This window comes from Patagioenas fasciata, chromosome 8, assembly GCF_037038585.1.
Source record: "Patagioenas fasciata isolate bPatFas1 chromosome 8, bPatFas1.hap1, whole genome shotgun sequence".
Lineage (NCBI taxonomy): Eukaryota > Metazoa > Chordata > Aves > Columbiformes > Columbidae > Patagioenas > Patagioenas fasciata.
Window position 1 is genome coordinate 35442500 of NC_092527.1, and position 27444 is coordinate 35469943.

Below are 27444 nucleotides of genomic sequence, written 5' to 3' on the forward strand. Positions count from 1 at the left end.
TACAATGTGCTCAGTTTGTCCATATCAGTTACATTTCATGGCTTTACAAGGCAAGACATAATACAGTGTGCGTAACTACACAAGATGACAGTCAAATACTTGAGAAAAACAGAACTAATCCCAATGTAGGTATGAGAAAGTGAAAAACCAACAAAAGTATTTCTAAAGTTTTTTTAGGTAAAAAACAAGACACGACTCAGTAAGGGAGACAACAGACATTGACTGAGAGGAGCTGGTACTTTGAAAGAAAGAATTTGAGAGTAGTAAAAATCTGATTTAGTCTATAGCAGTGATTACAAAGAGAAATAAAAATCGAGCACGCTATTGACAGGCTTTATTTAGCTTAATATGGAAGCAAACTTCCTTTGAAACAATGCAAAATATTTGAAAGCTCAATAATATTGGCAAAAATATAATCATAATTAAAAGTCAATGGAGGAAGGAAATAGAATTGCCAGATACCTCACAGAAAGAACACCTCTGTCCTTACATTTGGAAAATTCGATCTCAATCAAGCCTGAACACAACCAAAGACGCTGGAGGTGCTGAGGTTTGCACAGCAAGAGTCAGCAGACAGTGTAGGTTCGCTGGATGGTCTGTGAACTACAGGGGGAAACACTCACAGCACCTTCTCCTTGCAATCCATTCACTCAGTTCAGGACTTCATGAAGAATCTTTCTGCCACCTACGGCACTTTTTCTTACTCAACAAGTTAAATTTGGAATCTTGTGTTCACCACTAGAGTATAATTCCTACAGTTCGTGTAAATTATATTCACCCTATACTATTTAGCATATAGTCTACATACAGTATACACTAAATATACACTCCAAAACAGTGCTGTGCACACTACATTCTGCACTGTTTTAAACAACTCTTAAGCAACAGTACTGCTTCTTTTTCGTTAATGTCTTGTGTTGCTCTTAACTACTTTATTATTAATGGATTAACTGATTACTTCCTGGATATTAGGAAAAATAGTCTTCCCGGAAAGGGTTGTCGAGCATTGGAACAGGCTGTCCAGCGCTGTGGTGGAGTCACCATCCCTGGAGGGGTTTAAAAGGCATTTAGACGAGGTTCTTAGGGACCTGGGTTAGTGCTAGTGTCAGGTTATGGTTGGACTCGATGATCCTGAGGGTCTCTTCCAACCAAAACAATTCTATGGATATTCTATTAAATGCAAGATCTTGGCATCATAGGGTGTGTCTATATAGGACAAATATATGTTGAATAAAATAACTCAGGTTCCAGAGAGCTGCATTAGCACTTTATTCTACTCAAGCTAATTAGCCCCATTGAAAAGATGAACTTCTAGCCACAGGGATTCAAATCTGACTCTGCTTAAATTTTCAGTTATAGTTGAATAAGTAATAAATAGGATGCTATATGCCACTAAACTTTTTTCAACAAAATTTTTAATAGAGAATTATTTTTTGTTTAACTCTGAATGGTAATTAACTTAGGAGTACACTCAGCAGTTGTAAAATTCATGCTGTTCTGCACTTGTAGACATACAAAAGGTCCCTTGTTTGCAGTGCTATGCTGATTGATGCCTATGGTAGAGCCGTTGATTCTCTGCATGAGTTTTCTCAGATAACACATGGCCTTTTAAATATTGGTGTACTGGGTACTTATAAAGTATATATTTTCTACAGATAAGTTGGGCAATGAAAGCTTATGGAACTCCGCAATTTAAATCAAACATTGAAAAATTATCAAAGTTTTACACAATCTATTTTTAAATAATGAAGGCAGGTTTTATAATGACAAAAATGACCAGTATCAAAGAGAAATATATTATAAATAGCATTTATATACTGGAAATTTCAGGTACTTAAAAAGTATATTTGTGACAAATATACCTAAATTTGCCTCACCATATCAAAAATAATGTTTGCCTCATACATACATATCTGTAATTTTTTCAATATTGTGGTCAATAGGGCTAATTGGTCTATGCCCTGCACTGTCTATTGCTCCATATATGAGCTCTAACTTTCAATGCTTCTACCCAGAGTGCTAGAAGGTGGAGTAGCAGTTACTCTCCATTTCCTTGTAATTCAAATCTTTTCTTAGCAATGTACTTCAACTGACTACAGCATCTTGAAGAACTGAAGCGGCCGTAGGAGAGTTATCTTATTTTTCTTTGGGTGCACGCCAGCATAAAGCCAGGCAAGAGTGACTGCTAAGCTGCAGTCTTTTCAGAGTGGTAGCGTGAAAAGCACCAACATTATCAATTAAACAAAGATGAGAATTCTGTTCTCCCAGTGCATCATCTCTGGATCTAGCAGCTGTATAAGTTACAAATACGAGCAGCTTGTTCTGTTTGGAAGCCTTCTAACTTTCATAAACTAGATGGCATTACAAACAGGACAAGATGTTGCTGAGGATCTGGCAATGGAGGAAAATACAGCTGCTATCTGATTGCTGAGCTATAAACTGAGTTTTCTACATAAATAATTCTCTCCATCTATAGCATGAAGTTTAGGGGAAAAACATAAGGCCACCAATTCTGTTCTGCGAAATGCAGGTATCATCTTTGTGAATTAATTTCATACAAGGTCTCAGTACTATTTGTTCCTGATGAGCAAGGCTTACAGCTTTTATACAAAAACTGTTTAAAGCTTGTTGGCTTTCCTAAAGTGAATACCAATTTTAAGAGTCAGATGATGACCACAGTGCTTAAAGTCCATAGAAGACGCAAGAAAATCCTCACATTAAAGTGACATTAAAGTGCTCCACAAAAACCTACTTTGTCACTAAAAGGATCTTTAAGGACTTCCAGCAGTCCTATGCATTGTGAATAACTACAGATCTTTAATTTCAAGAGCTGCCCACATGGAAAATCTTCTCTACTTGGAAGGAATTTCCCTGACTCTGCGTGATGTAGTCTCCTTCTCAGATTGCTCAAAGCAAAGACACTGTAGTCGTAATATGAGAATAATTATCAGGAACAAGTCCAGTTTTGTGGAAGAGATCTTTCTAGGATTATCTGTCAGAGGCATCAGTCTACTGCATAAAAGCCTACATAAAGCCTCTGAGAGTTTTTAACCCACATGTTTATGACTAATGAAAAATAACATTTAGAACTCGATCAAAGGCATGAAAAAATATGTTTTTAAATGTTATGGAGCTTAGAAACATACCATAGAGGGTAAACACAATCCTCTTTCCTCACATAACTTAGAGGGAACATAATAGCTGTGTTCTTTTAACGCGTGAATAAAGCAGAGAAAACACACATACGGAGTTCCAAAAGATGCAATTAATCAAAATACCTTGAGGTCACACAAACAAGGTGTATTTGCAATCCAGAATATACAGAGAAACGTCACTGTTGACAGTGGTGATATTCTGCAGCTTGGGAAGGCTTCGTTTGCTCTTAACAAACATTTTGCCCATGGAGGGACTAAAAACCTGATCTAGTGAAGCTGATTTTCATTCAGCTCTGATGGAAAACAACTGGAGATTCAATGGTAGCTGAGGGCCTTCAGTATTCATAATGAAACCCTGATAGTAGGATGTAAATGGGCACCCTGGGAATAAAAGCAAGCAAAAACACTCTTCTGCAGTTAGCTATAAAACATAGTCTACAATTAATATTTGTCAAAATGCAATGCTATGAATATCGATTCTCCAGATTAAAATAAATTCTTTCCGTATGAATAGACAAAATAATACAAAATATACTTTGCCCCACTGTTTCCACCATACATGAATGGAGAAACAATGAGAAGCAAATTTCACAGGAGCTGATCTATTATAACTCCCACATTAAAAAAAGAAAGATCTGTAATTAAAAGAAGTGGCATACTAGTATAATTACTGCAATACATATTCTTCAAAGAACAATGTGGCCTGATGAAATAAAGAGGTTTAAACATGCAAATATCACTTCTCGTCCTCTGCCAAGTGTCCTTAAGTATTATCATTTTGCTTGCAAAATGGATGCTGCAGTTTGACTGGTCTGCATATAACCAAATTTCTCCATAACGTATCTTTAAGTTTCCCATTAGTGATCAACTGACAACGACTGAAAATAGCAACAATTAGAATAACGTTTATACTTCATTACATGTTAGTATTGATCATATTGGACTACAAAATAGTATCAGAGTTTATGGAATTCTACCATGTTAGAAAGCAAACTGGTCATTTCTTCCTCTCCAACACCAAATAGAGGCAATACACATTCTCCTCCAGGAAAATGTTGCCAAATCTCAAGTTTTGGTATTAGCTTTTGAATACACATGAAAATGATCAGAGGATTTTCTGTTTAAATATGCCTTTTACACTCCCTGAAGTTCTCCAATTTAGAGTTCGACAAACACTTTAGTTTTATCCACACACAAAACATTGCCATCTTCCCTTCTTCTACTCTGCCTCATTTCAGATGTTACTTGTTAAAAATTATATTTCAATTTATTATTCAACATTTACTTGTCAGCAATGAAGAAGAGAAACTGCCAGAATTCAGGTATTTAGATTCTAAGTACAGCATAAAAATTAGCGCTGTATGACAGTCATCACAGGCTGCATTCTCTAAACAACAAAAGACAGATTTTCTTTATGAAACAAACGCAACTTGGTTCTTCTGTGGTTGTTTCATTAAATAAAACAGTGGCCTGTCTATTGGAAGTACAGTTCACTTTATTAACTTTAATAAAACAAATGGGTTCTGAAAGCCAGATGCTTCTTTTCTACCAACCAATGCCTTTGAACTCATTTCACTGTGATGCAGCAGGTACAGACAGAAGAATTAGAACAAGGAAATAAACTGTGATGTAGCTTGCAGCCCAACGGCAACAAGTACTGCTTTGAGAATATTTGACCTTATCCTGTTCTAGATGTTTTTCACACCATGCTGACCTAATAACCTATGGTTTAAGGATACTACATTGTGTTACACGCTGGAAGGTTCTGCTCTTTACAAATCGCACGCTGTTGTTCAGTTATATGAACAGATACGCACAGGCGCATCTCTCTTCTGTACAGTCCTTTCTAAAAAGCACTGTGGCACAAACTGGTGGCCCTTTTGATGCCACCTGTAAAAGTTCTGAAAATTCCTAACAGGAAGAAAAATGCAGTCTCACAGAATGACCAACAGTCAGGAAATTGGGATAACTGCATTTTTTTTCCAATGGAAAAGAGCTATTTTTGGGAAAAGGTCTAGAAGTTTACACAAATGAGCCTCTCAACCTTCCTTTCAGTAAACCTCCTGTTGAATGATTTATGAAAAGAAACTTTCCAGTGAGACAAGCCCAGAATTAGAGATGTCTCTGTACTTTAGCTCTCCCTTTAATATATGTATTAGTCAGATTTTAAGTACATCAGCAAAGGTGATCTTAGGCACTGGTACAACATTGATTCATATCACATCCTGGAAAAGGAGTGTTTGAATGTAATTTCAAGCCTGTGTCAGAAACTAATTGTACAAAAGAGAAAAAGCTGAAGTCACAAGTTTCCTTACCTCCAAGTGCTTGTGTCTGCCAAATATACATTAGCTCAGCTTTTACATTTCATACGAAAAAAAGCTAGAGTCCTGCCAGCATCTATTCACTCAAGTCTTAAAACAAGTAAGGATAAAAGAGTCAAAAGAATGAACTCAGCCACATCTTCTACAAACCATGCAGCACTAGACGCAAAGAGAAACAGCCTGGGTTAACACGTGTTGTAACGTGAAACAAATAAACACTTCATTTGCCAAATAAAATTAACATGACCATCTATGACAAATACGCTGGCTGTACCTCCTCCAACACCAGTACCCACACACACACCTTTTAGGTGAACTCAATCATTTAAAACAAATCTGAGGTACTGCAAACTGTACAGAAGAAATGTGAACAGCAGGAGTCCCCCAGTGGTAAAAATACCTCAAAGAAACCCTTTTCTCTTCCCAAAAACCTACTATACAGTATTTTGGGCAGCTATCCAAAACCTTGTCTCTAAACAGCTGTAGAGTGATTTAGAGAAGTATTTTAATACTTCTGCAACTCTTTAAAAATAACTAGTTCAAAATAATACATCGAGTGCACACTAATAATATACATCTGAAAAGTTAACACCTTTAAAAATCCTTTCTAGCTTTCCTGTTATAGAATCTAGTAAATCATTACTAATATGCACAGTAATTTCTAGAATGTTATTAAAATGCTTTTCTGTTATTGTATCATGTCACACACCAAAAAGTCATTACCCAGATTTAGACCACTGCACTCAGCTACAATCTGGGCAAAAGATGATTTGTAAAGTACTACTCTGAAATATCAAGGTTTTCTGAGCTTAAACATATTTCAAATGTTATAAATCCTTTTAAAATTCTGAAAACCACCAGGAAGGATAAGTAATAAACCTTAATTCTTTACGACATGCTCCTTGAGACTCTGATCTTGTTCAGCACGCAGCATTCACGCTCAGAACATGAAGAATTGTCACCCCAATCTATCAGCAGCGCTCTCTTTGCCCGGGGAGCACAACCTGCTCCGTCGATAGAGGAGCCGCTATCTGTTCCCAGCACGTTGCACAGCTCCAATAGTCGCACTGGAAAGCGACTCTTCTCACCACAGTCCAGGTCCAGAATCATTTATTCTGCTTCTCATTCCAGTTAAAGACAGAAACTACTCACTTTAAGTATTCTACAAGCTTGAATATTGACTCTTACAAAGCAATCCTGAGTCCTTCAATTAGCACATATTACTGCTCAAGGGTGGCTAACTACTGGCTCTACTCTATTCTTTTCGTGACAAAATACTTCATTCTCTAACTTGTAAATTACATTTCTCTTCACAGTCTAGACCAGATATTGCAAATGGCCTGCATTACATAAATCTGTGATTCTTTTCCTAAACATCCCACTGAGAACAGCTTTAGAGAAAACACTGCCATTTACAAAATCAATTTCTTTTGCCTCCTGTTACTATCCTATGTATAGTCACTTATTGATTACCTTTTAGGTAGGGTTTCAGTTTCATTATGTCTGTCTCTGTACGATTAAATACATGTTTAAATCACCAAATTAATTTAAAATAATGATTAAAAAAACAGTATATGCAGCTGCAATGCTACAAATACAATTTTGAGAGGCAAAGAATAACAATTCTTGTTTTCTTAGCTTGGCAAAGTATTGATAGGTGAATGATTTCTATGCTACCACTTTCTCTTCAAAGTAGTTTGAAATACTTAAAACCTTGAGTAAACGCAGGAAGGAAATAACTCTCTTTTTAATAATCTGAGGAATTTATAAGCTTACTTGCAATTAGCATAAATGAAAGACTGTATAATTATTGCACAGTAATGCAGCACCTAAACCCTAAAGATGGCAGCTTCACAAGGGCAACCATTCTCTGTCTTGTTAAGTGAATAATTTAAAGTAGGTAATTAAGAACACTGCAGAGTGGCTGCTTGCAGTGGGTATCACTAAACATCATCTATTTTCCAAAGCATCCCTATAACATAAAAGATGCCCAGATGCCGACACTTTTTAAAATTAATAAATAAAGCCCAGCCATCACAATTATTCACTGTTTATGGCTGTGGTTACACCATTAACGAGGTCTTTAATATATTGATCACCTCACCTTTTAGTCACTAGGTTAAATACAGTCCAAAAGGGTAATGACCAAAGGTATTTACACAGCTGCACAGTGAACCACAAGCACAAGCCAGGGGGAAAGGGGTATGTTCAGAGATATCTGAGCTACAGAAATCATCATTATAACTTGTACCTTTGTTGGCAGCTTCTGCAAGGAGAAGGACTGAGTGGGAACGAAAAATGAATGACCTTTCCATTTCTAGGACTACCAGAGCCTGCTGGAGTAGCAGGTTGCTTTGCTCAGCTCTGCCAGGCTGGACATGCAGAACTAACAACTTAATACCATTTTGCGGATAGCTAAAGCATTTGCCACCATTTTTCTTCAAACAGGCTAATTCTAAATTTATTCTCATTTATGTTTTTTAATCTTCCCACAGCTCTTCTAGAAAGGTCAAGGGCATGCAGATAGGATATTTTTAGCTATACAGCAGAAATGTATTAGAAAGCTAAATGAACCTCCAAGTCAGATTCAAATTATTCTCTATTTACAAAATTAAAAAACATTGTATGCCTTTCTCCCTAAACATTAACACAGTTTGACTTAATACATTCGCTCTCCACCCAACCCAGAACTGTCTAGATATTTTTAAACCATGCAAAAATAAAAATAACATAAAAAAATCACCACCACCAAATCCTGTGTTCAACAGTTCTCACGCCACTTTATAGACAAGATGAAATACACTAACACACCACATTTCTTTGCAAGTCTCCTTTAATTTTCTATTGCAAAGGTGGGACATTTGGCAAGGGGAAGAGACACCTCATGCATCACCAGCCTCGGGGAATGTTTGCTTAGAAACACACACAGTTCGACCTCTCAAAGGATCAAAGCCAGTTACTTCATCAGGTCCTAAGTGTTATCAACCACTGCAAGTTTGCGTCTCCATTTCACTATTTTGGAGCCTAAAACAAAGTAAATAGATTACAACAGAAAGAACCGACACAATTTCTCAGTCTATATGTGTTTATTACACAGCTATAATTTTCATGACTTTTCATATGCGACTACTATAGTGAGTTCTTATCTATGCAATCCTTTAAAGAAATCTGACAAGTAAATTTATCAATTTCTAATATAATTTCAAATAATGCAGACACCTTGCTGTCTTCAATCATGCCTTGTTTCATGACTCTGTATGAGGAGAAAAGACTTGTATGTCTGGTACCTAATGGATAACATGACATACATTCCCACGGCAATATAAAATGAACAACAATAAAAAGGATAATTTACTTTGCTGTCAGAGGCTGATCCTGGAGGTGTGAAGGAACATAAGGAAACCTGCAGGGACTGGGTTTTGATCTAGTATTGTATTTAAATATTCTGTAGTTGAGATCTAATTGCAGTTAATCTGCTCAATAAAATTATCTTCACTGTTATTAGTATCCCAGACTTGTGTTATTATATAATCCTAACCTATTTTTTTTTAAACAGACATTTTAATCTGCTGCTTAAGCGTTCATTAATGCAAAGCCATTGCTGTGCAGAATACATTCCACTCTATTTGCAAGTAGCAAGCCTGAGGAAGTCCGAATATTTGGACGTGAATTCTTTGAAACTACCACCAAATGCTAATATCGCCTTCCTTATTTTTGTTTATGGCCTTATCACAACAAACATCAATCAAACTTAATCCTTAATCCTAAAAATATTCCATCTGAAAAAGATAATGACTCCAGAAAGTGCAGCGTCACTTGTAAATACCATGCGGTATCATCCAAATAGTCAAATACGATATATGTGTTCATATATAACAGCTTTTGGATGGGTCCTCCCTTTCTTGTATCATTTCTAAATGTGCATAAATAATCTTCATGTCAACTAACCTAAATGCATGAATTATTTCCCATTCTGAGAATCCTGAGATCCTCAATTATCTAATACAACTGTCAGCCATCAACTGCACTTAATTGTCGGTATGTTTCAAGTCCACTGCTTGTTTATTTATATCACTTGCACAACTCACCAGACATTTCATGAGACTAGAATAAGATATGTCACAGTCTAATGCTTAATGACATGAGAGCAACCACATTTGCTTTTAGGAAATGTAGGTACATCGAATATTAGCTCCTCTATCTTCTCCATACCCCTGCTGCTCCCAGTGATTTTTTAACCCGTTGGACATATTTGAATAAACTCCACAGAGGAACGGATATTAAGTTTGTACAATTTTTATTAAAAACTGCAGGTTTTAGACCCAAGTAGACCTGCCTGCTGAGGCCAAGGGCAGAATTAAGGACTGGTGAAGTGACAAGAGAGAGGGGACAGCACAGGGAGAGAAGAGGGAGGGAGCTCTGTCTGTGCAGAGAGCGGGGGCATGCAGGAGATGGAGGACTCTGGTAGGAAACCAGGCCTTATTAGTTCCATTACTCAGGAACAATTCCTTTTATTAGACCACATCTCAAGCATTTTACAGGGAGGGCGAGAGAACAATTTGGAGAATGCTGGAAAAAAAAGCAGAGTTTAAGCGAAGCTTTGAAGGAACAGAGAAGGCGCTGCCTCACCAAAGGAGGACAGGGAGGTGTTGGAGCAATGAAGAAAGGGAGAGGCAGACCGCAAAGCAAAGACAAGAGAGCAAAGACAAGGCTGTTGTAAAAAGGAAAGGTAAAAACTCTAGTCAGATTTCAGATAAATGAGTAGCTGAGGTGGAAAGCTGAGTGACAGAGAAAGAAACCACCAAAGTCCTACAGCCAGAGGGGATTTGGTGGAGGAGTCACAGTTCAGAGACAGCAAAGCCGACAATCAAAGAAGGGACGGCGGTAGATGGAAAAGGTACATCAGGGCAGGAATGAGTTGTGGTTATGAGCTCGAGGAAGCGCCAGCAGCCAGCATCAGAATGACTGTGTGGGTTAAACGCACCCAAGGTCAGCAGTGGGGCTGCGGGGCTGGGAGAATCACGGTGCTGTCTGCTGCGGAGGAGAAACAGCGAAACCGTGATTTCTGGCTTTGCTGAATTGAGCTTTAGTACTGAATTTAGGGTGCAGAATTGAAGAGAGTGGAAGCTTTTAACATTTCTGAACCTCATCAGCTGCATGACAAAACTTTAATGGGAAGATGCATTTTATGGACACCAGACAGTGATAAAATCATATAACCAATGAATGCAGAAATTCATCTTTATTTATAGGTTCCTACTCAAATTGTTTGACATCTTCAGCTCTCTTTACAACCCATCATTTCTGCAAATTTCTATGCAGGAAGAGCTATCTCTGTGCCATTACACTTTGTGTCATGCATCTCTCATGTTGAATTTCAGGCAAGTGCAGATTGTACAGGACAACAGCCTGACACTTAGAAAAATTGTCAAACCATCATAGTAAGTAAAGAACTATTAAAAACTAATTGTGATAATGTCCAAACTATACTGATAGCATTGTTGCTGCATTAGTTTCACCCACAGAAAATGCAAGAATATAAAAATACCAAAAAGCTAATATAAAATAAATTACAGAATTAGTTTTCATTTAAAAACATTCACATTTATAAAAATCAAAGCCTTAAACACGTTCCTTTCCAGGGTTAAAATAATATAATGTACATCTTAGAATCAGAAATGTCGGATACTTCTCACAAATAAGTTCTGCCTTACAATCCAGAAATTCTTATTTCTTTTCATCACACACACGCATTTTACTCTTAACGTTTTTAACATACTGTCAGCTCCTGACAGATACCACTGGCTCTTCCAACACTGCCAAAGTTATCGCTGAGAGTCAAATACAAACAAGGTTATAAAAATAAAGTTTGGTGTTTGGTTGGTTGGTTAGTTGGTTTTTTTACATAAAGAGCCAGAGTGCAAATCACCTGCCATAAACTCTGTGCCTTGCTGTGCCATGGAGAGACAGAAAGCTGCAGGATGTTGCTCTTTTGGGCATCACTCCCTGCACATCACCAGTGGACACAGCTTACAGACCAGGCACTTCAGGAGCCCTCTGAGGAAGATTGCCATTAAAGTATGCCTACTCAGCACAGGTTTCTCTTCTACACCAGCCCTTACACCACCTATATCACCACAGTATTCCCAACACTGCGCTCAGCATCAAAACTCTGCCATATGAACCACAAACTGGGCTTTTTCTCACTCTTACCATGTGTCCAGATGCTTACTCTTGCAACACACCCAAGTCTGTAGATAGGTGACAAAACTGGGAGCTTCCTGGCAAGCTCTGTGTTTCTAAGGCCCCCTGGCAGCCCATAGAACCATTTTGGTTTGAAGAGACCCTCACGATCATCAAGTCCAACCGTTAACCCAACACTGCTACTAAACCACGTCCCTAAGAACCTCATCTATGCATCTTTTAAACCCGTTCAGGGATGGTGACTCCACCACTTCCCTGGGCAGCCTGTTCCAATGCCCGACAACTCTTTCCTTGAAGAAATTTTTCCTAATATCCAACCTAAACCTTACCAGATGCAACTTGAGGCCATTTCCTCTTATCCTGTCGTTTCTTACTTGGGAGGGGACCAACACCCTCCATGCTACAACCTCCTTTCAGGTAGTTGTAGATGCCCATTCCTGCTCACCATGTTCTCGAAATGGTGGTACCTCTTCCCATACGTAAGCAGATTCTGCTTCTCTTCACAGTGACCAGTAAGTACCTGATCTCTCCTTGTAATCCCACCAGTATCACTAGCAGTACTTATGTGCTTTTGGTCCTACTTCAGAGAATGTAGCATGGCACTTATGCAAACCATAAAGCTGACCTGTAATGGGGAACAAGAATATATTATACAATTTGCTGCTCACAAGCACACACGCATTTATGCATTTGATATCTGGCCCATCACAACATAACTGAGGCTCTCCTGCAAAGACACAGGTTAGAGGGATAACAATTCCACTCTCCAAAGGTGCTACTCTAGACAAAGACATAGCTCCCTGTATACATTATATATTGTAAGCAAAATGCCTGGGTGTGCTTATTCAACTAGCCACGTTCCAACACTTTCCTCTGAGGCTTCAGAATATTGTCCTCCTTTGAGTTTCCTTCAAGACTCCTAAATATTCTCTCTTACTACTCCCAGCATTCAAGGAGATGTGGAATATTCATGCATAAATGCCCTGTGTTGTATGATTAGACGCTTCATCCTTCCATGGAATGGATTTCTTCTTGTTTCTCATGTTGAAACAGGTTGACAAAGCCTGCTCAGACTGCCAGGACAAACAGAAACTCTACATTTGCTCCAAGCTACGCATTTTAAATACTTGAGGAAGAAAGACCTCTTGTTCTGTTTTACAGATCTTCAAATAAATTAGAAAAACAGTTCAAATGGCCTCACCAAGGAAGGAAATGTGGACTAGGCTGAGGATACTTGCATATTCCTATTTGGCGTTTCAAGGCCTGTTCATGTTCCTGACGAAGGTAAAGTGTGTAGGCACTGCCTTTATAAGCTAGTCAATCAGTTACTTCAGCAAAGTACTTAATTCCCCTCTCATAATCAGATCTAGCTTCAAGAAATGGAGAAAATAGGAAATTCAAAGGGCTACTGCAAGCCAACAGTCACCAAAGTGATTTTCTTTTGTATCAAGTCCAATCTGATTATGAAAATGCAGAAGTGGAAATCAGCAACTAGTATCTATGCACCCTTGATAACTCGTTATCTGACTGGAAGCCAGCCTAGTTGTCTCTGCAAAGAAAATCTGCAGACAGAAATGTCAAAGAACACAAACATTGTACATGCTCATATTAGATTTTTTTTTGGTCAAACTATTTTCATTTTGTTAAATGCAGCTAAAATAGATGCCTGTGTTGTTTGGGTTTTTTTTCTTGCAACAAGCAAAGGGCCACAAATTCTTACCGGGGAAAAAAAAATTTAGTCTGGATTTGTAACTGTAAAGCCAATATTAAATGTTGATCCAAAGGCTATTATTCTAATGTATTACTTTACAAAGGAAAATACAGTTATGTATGTGACAATCTAGTGTAGGCTAAATTAACAATGTTTTTACTTTTCTGTTATCAAACAGCTTTCCCTCACATCAGAAAACCAGAACTAAGCCAAATAAATCACAACAGGAAACAGAATACATCATAATCACATAAAAAGATTTTGATGTGTTATGCTTACTTCAATGGGAACAGAATCAGATTGCAAGACTCCTATTAACTTAATAAGATCTGGTTTATTGTTTATGAAATCGGGTGAATGTGCAATGTAACTCACATGAAGTATCTCATTTTTTTTCAAATAAACTGCAACAACATGGGAGGTAAGAGCTAATAAAAGCATTGTAAATAGTAGCATCTCAAATATTCTTACAGGAATGTCCGAAAAAGGTATAGTGTTAAATTAGAATAGTATGTACCATTTGAAAGACACACAGAGTTAGGAACAGATCCAGGATTAGAGGCCTCAGGCAGTAGGAATTGGGTATGTCACATAGTATTAATTCATGGGAGAAGCCACTAATTCACATGCCTTAAACCCCCAAAGGAAAAAGCAGTGAATGTGCTGGCGAGGACAGAGGCTCAAACTTATCTTTTTGATAAAAAAATTTTAACACACTATACATGGATGCTACAACAGAAAAGTAATTTACCAGGTAGCAAAAAAAAGAAGCAAATGATAATTCAAGTGTCAGGGACCTCCTAACCAGAACACAGCTCCTACATCAGTTCAAGAATTGCAAAGAATAAGTGGGAAAACATTCAATTATTGAGTAAAAGAATTTTGGGCTGATGAAAGTTTGGGCGAAATTAATCCACTATGACATGGTATTTTCTAGTTCTACAGCCTCTCTTCATAGAAGTTGCAGCAAGAGAAGGTACAAAGAATCCTCAGCACACAGATAAGGCAGTTGTGTCTCTCTGGACCCTGAGGATTCATGCTGAAAAACCCCAACCTTCCTCCCCCACCTTTGCTGATAGTAACTTAGGCAAAGGAAACACTTACAGTCCATTCTGTGTGATGTCTCTACCCCATCCCTGGGAAGGATAAAACAACAGGCAGGGACCAGTCAGCTGTCATCAAAACTTGGAGCCGGTTTTATGTTGGGGAAAGGGAAGTCCCCCCCCTTATAAAAGTGTGTCAAATCTTGAAGGAAGAGTTTCGCATACCGGATTTCATTTTTTCCCAGCATCGACTTTCTGATTTGTGAACATGATTGACACATGATGCCTCCAAGACTTCGAAAAACCCAGAGGAAGAAAGAAAAACCACCAACTAACCCACTCTATCCTAAATAATGCAGAGTTCCTAGAGGGAGACCCAGACCCAACTTCATAAAATCCTACAGAACATAGGACTGCCTAATTTAAACTCCACCAGCACACACACCCTTCTGAGAACTCCAGCACTAACTTCCTGTAGTCTCAACATTTTGAACACAGTAGGCGGCCACCTACTGACCATAATTGTTGCTATTTGTACTTAAAGCTTCTTCAGTATGCAACTCAAATATGCTAAACTTCATGTGCTGTACTACCCATGTTCTAATGTGGAATGACACACCCCAATAAGAAGCCCGGCGTGTTGTGCTGTCTACTGAACTCTTGGTTTTAATACACTAATTTATCGAAATAAATATTAAATACATCCTTTTCTACATATAAACTTCCAGATACCTCCTGCGACATAAGATTCCCAGATTTTTTTTACGAGTAAACCGCCTCTCATAAGAGCAGAATCACAAAACATTCTGTTTGATATATAATCATACGAGCCGGTTTCTTCCTCTCATTTGTTAATGATACCAAAGACACTTTGCAAAAACGGTTTACTATGCTAAAAAGAAATATTGGCAAAATAATCATTTTCTACCTGTCTTGCACCTTAGCAACTAGAAACAAGCCATAACTAGCAGCAAGTAACTGACCAGTTCTCCACAGATCACCAGCAAAACCTGTATGTTGGAAGAAATATTGTGATTTATGCGCCCTGTGCTTTAAGATTATTTCTGAACATAACAGATGTAAAAGAAAGAAGAAAATATACACAAAGCTGAACAATGGGATAATAAGCCTGTGACTAAGTAACTTTAAAAAGTGAATCCATAGGAGGAGCGCATTTTATCATGCTAAACACGTTGATCTAAATAGTCAACTCTTTTAAACAATGAGTATTCTATTTACGCCACTTCACAGATATGGCTTAAGGCATTTTATTCAGCTTCAGTGGCTCTCAATTTTGTGTTGAAACGAATGAGATTTCGGAAGTGTTTATTTTGTATTTCTACAGGTACGTGAAGCTACAGTTTTTATGCAGGGTATTTTCTTACAACATACCACAGAGATGGCCACTATACTGTATCAGTTGATACTGAAATAATAAGATATCTTCCAGTTGCAAGGGTCAATGTCAAATGCAATAAAAATTCAAGAGGCAAACTGCTCCCCAGGTAGTAAGAAGCCAAAGGTAGCTTTAACAAGTGACTAAGTCAAGCGTCTATCCTTAATTTGGTGTGAAACTCACCTCTGAAATCCAATCAACAGATTTTGCATTTACTGTAGTTGTGACACAAGTCAATGGCCTTAAAATGTTTTCACCTCTCAGAAGTTGTTAAGGTTTAAGCAAAATCTTTACATCATAATAACTAACCCAAATCTGTTACTCTCTAAAACACACACACGAGCCTTCAGGAATTTGAAGAGCTGCCTACCAGCAAGAAATTCACACCCTTGAGGCAGAAGCACCACATCAGACATTGCAGTTCTAAAGAAAATTCAGACGTAGACATGCCCAAACTAAAAAACAAGACAGCCCTTGTCCTCAATCAGAAAGACTACCGTCCTGGATTTGACCATGTGAGGTGTCAGCGGACTAACTTTATAAAAAGAGACGGATTAGTAAAGTGCAGACAGAAAGGAAGATCAGACCCTTAAATACTCAGGATGTATCATCACAAGTAAATCAAACACTGAACTTACATTCTTATTTTAGCCACTTTTTAAAAATTATACTGTCCTTCCAAATTTAGTAGTGATTCAAATGCAAAATTAATGGAGTTTAGCACCTAAATACACAATAACCTGACCTTAACAGCTAGTATTATGATAAATAATTTTGTGGGTTTAGATTTTTCTTTTCTGTGTTGTTGATCATTTTAAATTTTATATAGAACACTTAGCTTGTCACTCTAGTTCTAGACTAACTATACTGCTAGTCCCAGAATAACACAGACCACTTGAAAATATAAAAACAAAGCTTCACTTTACGAACATCTACATGTAGTAACAGGTGTACCAATACCTTCCTGATTTTTGTTTTAAATCAACATATTGATGCTTGAACAATTAATGAGAAAGTGGTATCCTGTTTCCATACTGGATGCAACTTTGCGTATCTTTCAGTATAGAATTAGATCAGCTTTTAAAACTGTCCTCCATTTCTTAGACTTACATACACTACAAAAGACTTGTGTAACACACAAAACAGTCGTCTTAGCCAATATTTTTCCCTTTTCCATGTACCATAAAAGACAACTATTGTGATTTCCTATACTGTTTCAAAAACAAACTTAAAAGATGGCAAAAGCATTACATCTGATATATAACAAGCCACACAATATCAAAATGACATCAAGAGATGAAAAGGTTAATCGCTGCTTTTAATTACACCCAAGTAACTTTAATGAGAGTGAATACTGTAGCAACATCTATAAAGAGCAATGACCACATTAGCAGAACACCAGTTATGAAACCTTTGCCAACACTGCCTGTACAGGTTTTTGGGTGTTTTTTTGTTTGTTTGTTTCAATCAAGGTATAAAAATCTTACCAAGTTCTGCTGTTTGGGGTGTTTGCAGAGCCCTGCAAAAAACCTGTAAGACTAGACAGCTTTAGAGAATGTAACACGCAGTAGTAACCATGACAATAAGAAAAATGCTTTTGCTCATCTTTTTCTTTCAGATGACAACACTTCCAAATATGGGTGGCTTTCCACTGTATTACAACTTTTGTTTGGCTCTCCCTGTGAATCTAGGCTTCCAATCCCAGTAAACTTTAAACTTCTGACCAAGTCAAGAGCAATTTGGGGCGCACTGGTAACACAGAATGAGTCCTAACCAGTCTAGCAGCACCTTAAATCACTGTGGTAGGATGGACATCTCTTGTTGGCAAATACATCTTATTTCATTGTTGCACAGAACAAGCAGAAAAAAAAAAATGCATTTTAAAGATAATTACTTTGCAAGAAAATAAGGAATCTAAAAAAATAACAGAAAGGCAGAGCATACATAGAGTATCCCTATGAAGATAATAAAACTGCTAAGGTAGGTTAGAATTTAGCCCTCAGCAGGCTGAACATACACTTTAAGAAAACAGCCCGAAATTCCTCTGCATTGATTTTGTCTTTGCTTTGTATTAAGTTGGGGTATTTTAGTAATACAAAATAAAATAAATCAAGATTCTTCAGAAATTAATCTTTGTTCTCTACTGTATCTCCAACAGACTTGCTCACCAAACTAGGATAATGCTTTCAAAAGATCTGAAGTCTCATTTTGAAAAGTGACTAAACGGCTGATTTTTCAAAGGCATTAAGATATCTAAAGACGCATTAAGCACTTAGAATTTTTAAAACTGCCTGGGCATCTAACACCTATTTAAATCACTTAGTCCTCTCTGAAAATCCCAATGGGCAGTTATCTACATTTTATGCATCCATATGCCTTTGAAAATCTGTACCATTAAATACTTAACAACCTTAGTCCCCCTGGCTTTTAATGAGACTTAAGGTCCTAAAAAGTCTAAGTACTTCTGAAAATTGGTCAAGCCACTCTCTCTGCTCTTTTCTTCTTTCTTTTAAAGGGCAATCTACTAATGCTTATCCATAGTATGCCAGTCACCTATAGCTTCAACACTGTCAGACTTACACATTGAACTATACACATTCAGTTTTTATGTAACTAAACAAAGGTCCTGAGTCCAAACTGCATCCTTATAAGACTTTCTGAAGCTCCAAAAGAAGAGAACTAATTCCAACATGTAGCCCCTATCAGTGCCCAAAATTCATTGCTTCAGTAAATACGATCTGAAATTAGTGTAATTTGGGTTTATAGAAAACAAACAACATAGTTTAATTACAGAGCAACATCTTCAAATTACTATAAACAAGTTCTGAAAGACAGCCACACAGCAACAAAAAATATTCAGAGCAAAATTAGAAAAAGAAGGAAGTTGTGAACAGGCTCTTTAAACAGGCAGCAGTTCCAGAGAAGAAGACAAGCCTTAATTCTGAAATCTCTTTTTTAAACAAAAATGTATGAAACTATAAAGCATTCCCTTATGCAAACATTTGAAAGATTTATCTTCTGATCTTCTTTAATGTCAATGGGAGGTAACTTGCACTGACCACATTCCCAAAAAGGAACTGATTTGTAAATTAGGAACGCAGGGAATCAGATTGCCACCTACAGGAAAATTTAGCATTTATTGTCAAGAATGACTCTAAAAGAATACAAATTGCCATCCTGCCAAGCACTCTTTCAGGTTTAGTTATTATTTCAAAACCAATTAGTGTTTTCTTTGGTCCAACTATATCATGAACTTCCTAAATCCAGAAAGTCATTACCATTTCTTTTTAGTTGAGAGTACTGCTTGAAAGTCACGTAATTCAACTACAAAGCAGCAGATTATAATCGTGTTTCAGTTAAAGAATTTTAAGTTTGCTTACCTGATACAATTGGTGCTAACCTGAATATGTCTGATAGTCTGCTGTTAACTGGTTCATAAGGGGAATCTTCAAGCAAGTCATTTCCTAAAGACAAAAAATATTTGAATTTTTTTTTAATACAAGAATTAGAGATAAGATTCAGTTGTTTACTTTCACTCAGCGATGAAACCACTCTGCCACTGCAGAAGGTGCTCCCCTCTAATTTGTGTGACTATTTCTTCTCAAAGCATTATCTATAAAAACACCTGAAAGCAGCAAGTTGTTTATCCCTGTCAATAGTTCTCTTCTCTCCTTCCTCCATGGATAAGGTCATAATTTGCAGAGACAGCCTGTGACATCACAGGGACTGTCCCACCTCACACCAGCAGGAAAGAAGCTGTAGCACGGGTGTTCCTCTTCATTCACACTAACAGCACAGCTTTTTTTTCAGAGGAGCAGTCCAGGTAATAGCCAAAACCTAGCATCTTTGGAATAAAACACTCCTAACAGAATGCTGACAGAAGGGAAACTTTTTATGATGCAGAAAACATCCAAGGGTAGGGTAATTTACCACGAAAGCTAGAACAAAAATATACATAGACTCATTAAAACATTCTAGTTGATGCTTGGATAAATGAACAAAAAGGGATTGCTTCCCTTTTTGCAGAAGTAGCTACAGAAAATGGTTAAAATGGGGACCACACTGAAGTGAAAAATTGCATCTTCAGTTCCAGGGCCAGAGCAAAGCAGAGCTAAAAATGATATATCTCATGTAAGGACCTGACTGACTGTTCTCAGTAGACTATGGGAAATTGGCCAGTGACATCAAGAACAGAAGTCCCAAGTCAATCACTGTCATATCTGTTCTAACTGGGACTTCTACATGCTCTAGGAAGCACAGACTTCTTTTCTGCCTCAGCATGCCAAGGGAATATTTCTAGCAAATACACAAAAGAATAAACTTTGCCTTAAAATACAGCTCCTCTTCATATTACATTTAACTTTCAACAAAGAGCTAAGAAACTAGTTCCAGTGTCCTGTGATCTCGTTAGGTGAGTCCTAATTAAGGAGTTTAAATATTCTTAGGAAAAAGTCTCCAAATGATTGTTTTTGTAGCTTTTGCACTTGCTAGTGCCCTTATCTTTTGACTTGGGTTTAGAAAGGTCAGCTGGGTCCCCTGGAGGAAACCCTCATTGTGGATTTCCCAACAACAGGACACGGAGCAGCAGCTGTTCTTGAGTCGGATGAAAGGTCCTCAGTTTGCAGCTGAAGAGCAGAATGTGAATTATGGGGTCAGACCCTCGGTTTAGCCTCAGTGGCAGTAACTAGCTGCGGATGTGAGGGGCTGCAAAATCACACACTGCATTAGGGGAGTGTAACGTTTCTGTGGCTTGCAACGTACCCTGTAAGCTCTGGTACATGCTCCAGTAAATGCGCAGGCAGTTTTTCTCCTTCTTCATGCCCCTCTTACAGCGGCAGTTGTACAGAGACTTCTGCTTGAGAGCTTCCATGGCGCTTTTGCACTCATCCTTTGCCTCCAGGCCTGTCGCCCGGCTGAAGTTGCTCTCTTTGCCGGCTACACACTGCCTCAGTGTCCTGTATTTAGTACTACAGCTCTGCTCCTTCAGACACTGATCGCTGGCTTTCACGCAGTCCAGGCGGTCCCCGCCAGGCAGCCCGCTCACTTCTGTGGACAGAAGTACATCTAGAGAGGAGACATAAACCAAGAAACTCTCGTTGAGGAATGAGGCTGATTTAACCAGGGCTCCGGAGCAGACATCTGGGAAGCACAAGGCACCTCTTCATGCAGCCAGCCCCAGGGCAGCACCTTGCAAAGCTCCTGGATTCATGTGACTACACCTTAGGAAAAGGCCCATGGGGTTTTCACTGTCTTAGATCCACTTTTGTGGAAGCCCAAGAAAACAGCATCTTTTAATGCTGCTGGTTGATTTATGAGAAAACACAAAAAGGAAAGAAAACCCACAAGGGTTAACGTGCCCGACAAAACGAGCGTGCATTATTCCTTAGATCCGCTTTGGTGAAACAAATAACCTTCCCATTTGAGTGTTTAACTGAGGGGTTAAATATTCTTCCTCACTTTCCACAAGAGCTTTGCTGTAATTTCAATTACATCCACAAACAACTCGCTCAGATAGATAAGTATCCTCACTGATTGATATTAGCCTCTTTTTGCGTCAGTCACTTTTTAAAGGCTGTGCACATTTTTGCTTATTCTATACGTATAAAGGTAGAATTTATAACTCCCCCTTCCATTTCTCTCCACGTATGATGCTTTTGCAGGAGAACAAAGCAAATTACATTAACTCTTTCCTCCCCATCGTGCCCCCGTCACGCTCCCTCAGAAACGCACAAATGGAAACGCAACCATCTCCTGTGGAAGGGAAACCAGTTCAGGCTGCAAACCACTCGCATTCGGGCAGCCTGCCAGGCTCAGGTGAAGATACAATGCTTCAGCTGGCTCTTGTCACCCCTCCAACCCTCCCCAAGCAGCCCTATTTTATTAAAACCAAAAGTTTGCCTGTAACTTGTGAGAATTCAATTTAACAAGAGGCTATGCAAACAAGTATCTAAGTCTGTTATCTCCCAGAGCTTTAAATGTAGATGGGGTTAACTGATGTGAAGCAGAGCTGTTGAAACTACTGGAAACTTCACTGTTCTCCCTAAACAATAGACTGACAACCGTCAGGCATCCGATCCCATAAACCCTATGCTTTGCTTTATGAAGCGATGTACAGAGAGAAATAAGACGCCAGCAACTTACCCACTAAGGGCAAAGCCAAGTACAAGATAGCGAGAAACATCTTGGTGTCCGGATGGTTTCCCCAAACGAGCTGATACAACACAACAAAGACAATCAGCATGTAGATATTCCAAAACCGCCGAGGTCCAAAGACTCCAAGTTCAGATCCATTGAATTCAAAGGAAAAAAAAATAAAAAATCCCTCTCTCCTCTTCACCGCTACCACCACCAGCGGCAGGAGCAGCGACGCAAACGCTGAGCTTTTCCCTTAGATTTCAGGTCTGAGCAACCTGAAAACACAAGCACTGATTTCAGTGAGGGAGGGAGAGGCGCACGCACGGGTATATGTGTGTGCGAGTGAGCAAGCGGCAGCGGGGCAGGAGCGCCGGTCGCCTCCTTGGGTGGGCAGCGCCTGTTCCCAGGGAGGGACCGAGAGCACACACGAGGGTGGGGGGGGAACGAGATCCGAGGCGCCCGCCCGCCCCCGGCCGCGTAGCCGGGGCGAGCCGCTGGCAGCCCCGGAGGCACTTACAGCCTTTGGCTGCGGCTCCCCAGGGCTGCCCGATCTCTTCCCCCGCCCCGGGGGAATTCGCCTCTTCCGCCCCTTAATCCGCAACTTTATTTATTGGCTTGCGGCGGGGCGAAGAGATGGGGCGCCGCGCAGTTTTGCGCGGTGCGCTCGCCTCCGCCGCCGGGTCGGGGCGCGGTGGGGGCAGGTGCCGCGCTGCCGGCAGCGGCTGCCAAACTTTGGCGGGGAAAATTGGGACGGGGCGGGGAGGGCGCCGACCGGAGAGGAGCCGCCGCGGCTCCAGGAGCGCCCCGAGCACAGCGCCCAGGAGCGCTCGGCCCGGCGGGGACGTTTCCGAGCGGAAGCCGCCACCAACTGACCGAGCAGCGGGAGATGCAGCGCGGCGGGAGCCGCTGCCCGCGCCCGGCGGGGGTGACCCCGCTTCCCGCTCGCTCCCGCCTTCCACGGGGGCTGGGCGGCTACGGCCTCCCCATGCTGGTAACGGGGCGTCCCGCTGCGACCCCGGGGAGCGGCGACGCGGGACGAGCGCCCTTGTGTTCCCCGCAGCCCTGCTCGGACAGGCCCCGCGGCCGCGGAGCCCCGCGGAAGAAGCGCCACCCGGCGCGGGTTGAGCCCCGGCGGCCGCGGGACGCGCGTCCCCGCGGAGCTCGGCGCGGAGCGGCCCTGGACCGGGGCTGAGCCGAGTGTATCGGCTTCCACTTGGCTCCTGAATAAACAAAGCGAACATATGTCCCATCTTCGTGACAGATGGTTCAAACAGAGAACTATTTAGTGGTTTTCCCACAGTTGCTACTATGGAGCACTTCCCCAAAACCCAACAAAATGCAATTAGCCTAAAATAGCATCAGTTTCCAGATTTCCGTGTTTTCGTATGTGGGAAATTGATTCAGGTGTTTTTATATTTTAGCTGCAACCGAATGTATTTGATTAAGTCAAGAAAAAAAAAAAATAAAACAGTATATACTTACTTGGCAATTTTGTCAACAAGCTATTTGGCCCATTTGACTTAAGGAATTCTCACAATAAATTTTGCCTAAAGGAGTTTGCCTCGCCTCATGAGATGGAAGATGATCAGGCTGGCCACTTTTACAGCAAAAGCTGGATGGCAGACGGAGCTAAACTGTTGTAAGGTACTTCAGAAACACTTATTTAAAAGCTCAGCATATGCCAGGATATACAGAGAATACGACATTCACAGAACCCAAGTGGAAGCTTTTTTTTGTTGTCTGGTTTTTTCTTCTCCTGCCACTTTTTTAAAATAGCTGCTGTTTAATGAAACAAGTTGGCCTTCCAAACACAAATTGAACTGGGTGATGTAGAGAGATAACTTCTTCACTGATAATTTTGACCCCATTATGGCACATGAGCTTTGTATAGAAGTTATTTGTATGTCTTATACACAAGTAGCATTATTCTCTTGTTATTTACAAGTCAGGAATAGCTACAACATTCACAGCAGAGCAAGTGAAAATAAGACTGAAATCCAGGATACTATTTACAAAACCATTCATGCATTCATGTCCTGAATACATACATATACACACACGTGCACACACACAGTATTATTTGGTATATAAAAGCAACACTTTGCAAAGCTCTATATTAATAGGTACTTTCACTGTTATAAAAAACAGCTTTTGTGGGGTGTTTACTATTACAGTGAAACTGAAGTCATGTTTGAAGTGTTAAAAAAAAAGTTATTGACAGTTCAGAAATAACAAGACAGCCGGAAACGATGCATCCAAAGTTCTGAATATAATCACTAAGCACTATTTTGGCTCACCTCTGGAAAAATTAAAATGTCTTAATCCAAAAAAGTTTTCAAATGCAACCATGTTCTGAAGAAAAAAAAAAAAGAAAAACGTCAAGGGGAAAGTCCAGGCTACATACAGTTGCTCGGAGTGTCACATTAATACTCAAGGTAGGCAGCTTTCCTGAACTGGAGTGCCATGTTGTATTAGTATTGCTTATCAGACAGAGTATACTCTGCCACAAATCATAGCTACAGGTCATTTTCAGGTTTTTTTAAGAATTTTTAAAGATAGCAAACAACATCCATAAGCCACTCTGTGGCTGGAGTCAATCCTTCTGCTCTTCACCCATTCTTTTCCAATTGTCTTTTACTTCCTTTGGGGTAAAATTAAGTCAATGGATGCTTTGCTGTTGATTTCAGTCAAACCAAGGTCCACCTTACAATTTGTATCTGACAATCACTCCATAAGACAATCAAAATTAATAATAATAAATCATACAGAGGACCTTAACATAAACATTTTAAAGATATTTAAACTGGTTTTCTACTCTGTTGATCGAGTTTTATAAAGAAGTTCCAGAACAATTAATCTAATATATATAAGGTACAGCTGGTAGGGGCAAACATTTCCTTAGAAGACAGATGACAACATAATCACCATTGAGTTATTGTTTAAAGGCCATTACAATATAAATAATGTGGAAGACAGTACTAACTACTTCAGGCTACTTGCTGCCAGCATTAACTGCTAGTACTTCAGTCTTTATGTAATTTTAGTTGCTTCTTTCTAGTTATCTACTTTAGCCAGTATTCTTTCATGGAAAACCTTTAATAAAGAAAAGACAAAGTAATCAGGATAGAGGGGTTATCTGATACTAAAACTTCTTTTAAAAAACAGCATTTCAAACACTGCTTTTTCAGAGTAGGTCAAGATAAGTGAACCCCTAACTATGGACACTTTTAAGTTTCCTGTCCCCTTGTCTGGACCCAAATGCTCTGGATACAGCATCAAACCACACCTGCAGTCAGGGCTGTGTGGTACTGAGCCCGCAGATTCCCTTTGCCCTTTCTGCCATAGACCTCCTTTTAAAGACTGAACCTTGCAAGAAAATATTGAAGTTGGAGCCAGTGAGCCCAGAGAAAGTTACACAATATTATCTGCAGGCCCAGTAGATACGTGAAGAGAAAGTATGCTGAGAATAAGAGCAGTGCCATGAACTTTAAATATAATTCTTCGGGGATTAAATAGGTGAAGCAAAGCTGAAGCTGAACTAATGAGTCAGATATAGCAGGTGGGGGGGAGCAAGCAGCTGATGGGAAAAAGTCTGTGTGCCACGGGAGCACAAAAAGTACTGTTTACACAGGAGGCTTTATTCAATAATGAGAAAGGGAGAACAGACAAGTTAGAGAATTACTAGGGACTGGGGGAACAATCTGAACTGTGTTTTTTTGTCTTACATTTATCTGCTTACCATGAAGTCAAAGCACCTAGTGGTGGGAATAAGGCAAGAAGGATTTGCTCAAGGCATTAAAGTTTTGTAAAAGACAGATTAAATAACAGTGCTCCAAAAATCAATTTTGAGGGGCTTATGAAGCCTTGAATGGGCTTTTGCAGCACAAAAGCAAGATTGAGTTTTTACTGAACCTATCATTTATTTGGGTTTAGAGCTTTCGGTAAGTATCAGGAAAAACATAAAACAAAAGCAAAGTAAGCAATGAGAATTCACACAGTAATCAAATAAAAACCATATGGAAGTACAATCTAGATCACTGAGTGACTTAATTGATGCGACAGTATAAGAAAAGAAAGTCCCATGTGTCCTCCCAGCCCCGGTTTAATCTGACCTGGTAGTGAATTCCCACAGCTGTTCTTGGCCAGGAAGTTTGTGCTGAACTCTTGCTTCCCTGTCCAAACCAGCGGTTGTGTTTCTGTAACATTGGACCACCTGGGGAAAAAAAACAAATAAAGCTACAAAATTCCTTATATCTAATGTGTGGCCTGATCATGATTTCAGTAGGATAGCTACATAAATACTAAAACTGTACAATGCAATTCAGAGAGCTTGTAGTCAAGAAGCACAACATACTAGTTACACTTAAAGATTCAAAAATAAGGACAAAACTGCAGCCACTTGTGAAGTTCTGTATCTTATACAAATGAATACAGGCATAGACGCTGATGTTTGCCCGAACTGGTTAAGGAAAAAGTTGTTAAGACAAACTGAGAACAGTTGTATCCATCGATTTCTGTATTTTTGCTTTAAAAATGGGATAACACAGCCCTCTAGCTGTCTGCAGAGGCAACTCATGCTGTTGTGGGAGACGTGATCCCGGCCTCTGCAGCAAAATGACGTGCTCAGTTCCACAGCACAGGAGGATAGAGTCAGCAAAGGAACTTAATGTGACACAGGTAAAAGCATAAAATATGAAAAAAAATAGAAATCTGCTTTATTAAGTAGCAGTAATTCACTTGTGTATAAAATCTAGATCAATACATTTCAGATGCTGGAACAGCATCATTTGAAACTTGAGCTTCTAAACCATATGCCAGCAGCATCAACCTTTAGCATCCCATGGGCATTAGCAACTAATGCGATTCAACCAAGATCATAATTCAATTTGTTAACTTGAAACTTTGCTTCTGTCTTTTTAAATTTCTGTGATTACTCGCAACTTGGTCCTGTCAAAAATACTCAGTCCAGAAACACAGGACAGGAAACCCAACCTTATACTATGTAAAATATATTTATGTTGGTGAACCTAATAGTCTTTGCAGAAAAACTAAAGCTCTAGAAAATTACTTGTTCTAATTGTCTGTTGCTGTAGGAGTAAAACATCCAGGCAGTTTTAAAACCATAATTGTGGAAGGCATTAACGTTTCAGAACATTGAAATCAGAGCGTCTGAGAAAACCCATGTAAAAAATGAAAATGCTGCTATCTTGCATTTGCACAGTGCTTTACTTATAGGTAGGTTGATCCCCCTATGCTTAATTGAAAGAGATGAAATGTCTGTGTATACAATGGTGTGTAAAATGCAGAGAGATTTTATTTTCAGATGTGCACAGCTCTAGATAGTGAGGGGTATTCACCTTTCGCTGTTCATTTACAGAGCAAAGAATACTAAGTCACCGAGGAACATTTTGCTTTCACTTACTGTACATATCTTATTCTAAACTGTAGGACCCAATCTGCCCAGACTCCTGCCCTCTGT

At 39.3% G+C, this 27444-nt stretch overlaps 1 protein-coding gene across 1 annotated transcript in view; it reads right to left on the reverse strand.

The window, feature by feature from the left end:
- The window catches only part of GFRA1 (GDNF family receptor alpha 1), a 145029-nt gene extending 122554 nt beyond the window's left edge, over positions 1-22475 (reverse strand). Inside the window, exons 1-3 of the mRNA XM_065843837.2 lie at positions 21972-22475; positions 20592-20894; positions 19211-19294 (exon numbers count right to left, since the gene is read on the reverse strand). Coding sequence (XP_065699909.1) covers positions 19211-19294; positions 20592-20894; positions 21972-22071 — 487 coding nt within the window. The 5' untranslated portion in view covers positions 22072-22475. The remainder of the gene's footprint in view (positions 1-19210; positions 19295-20591; positions 20895-21971) is intronic.
- Positions 22476-27444: the final 4969 nt, after the last annotated feature.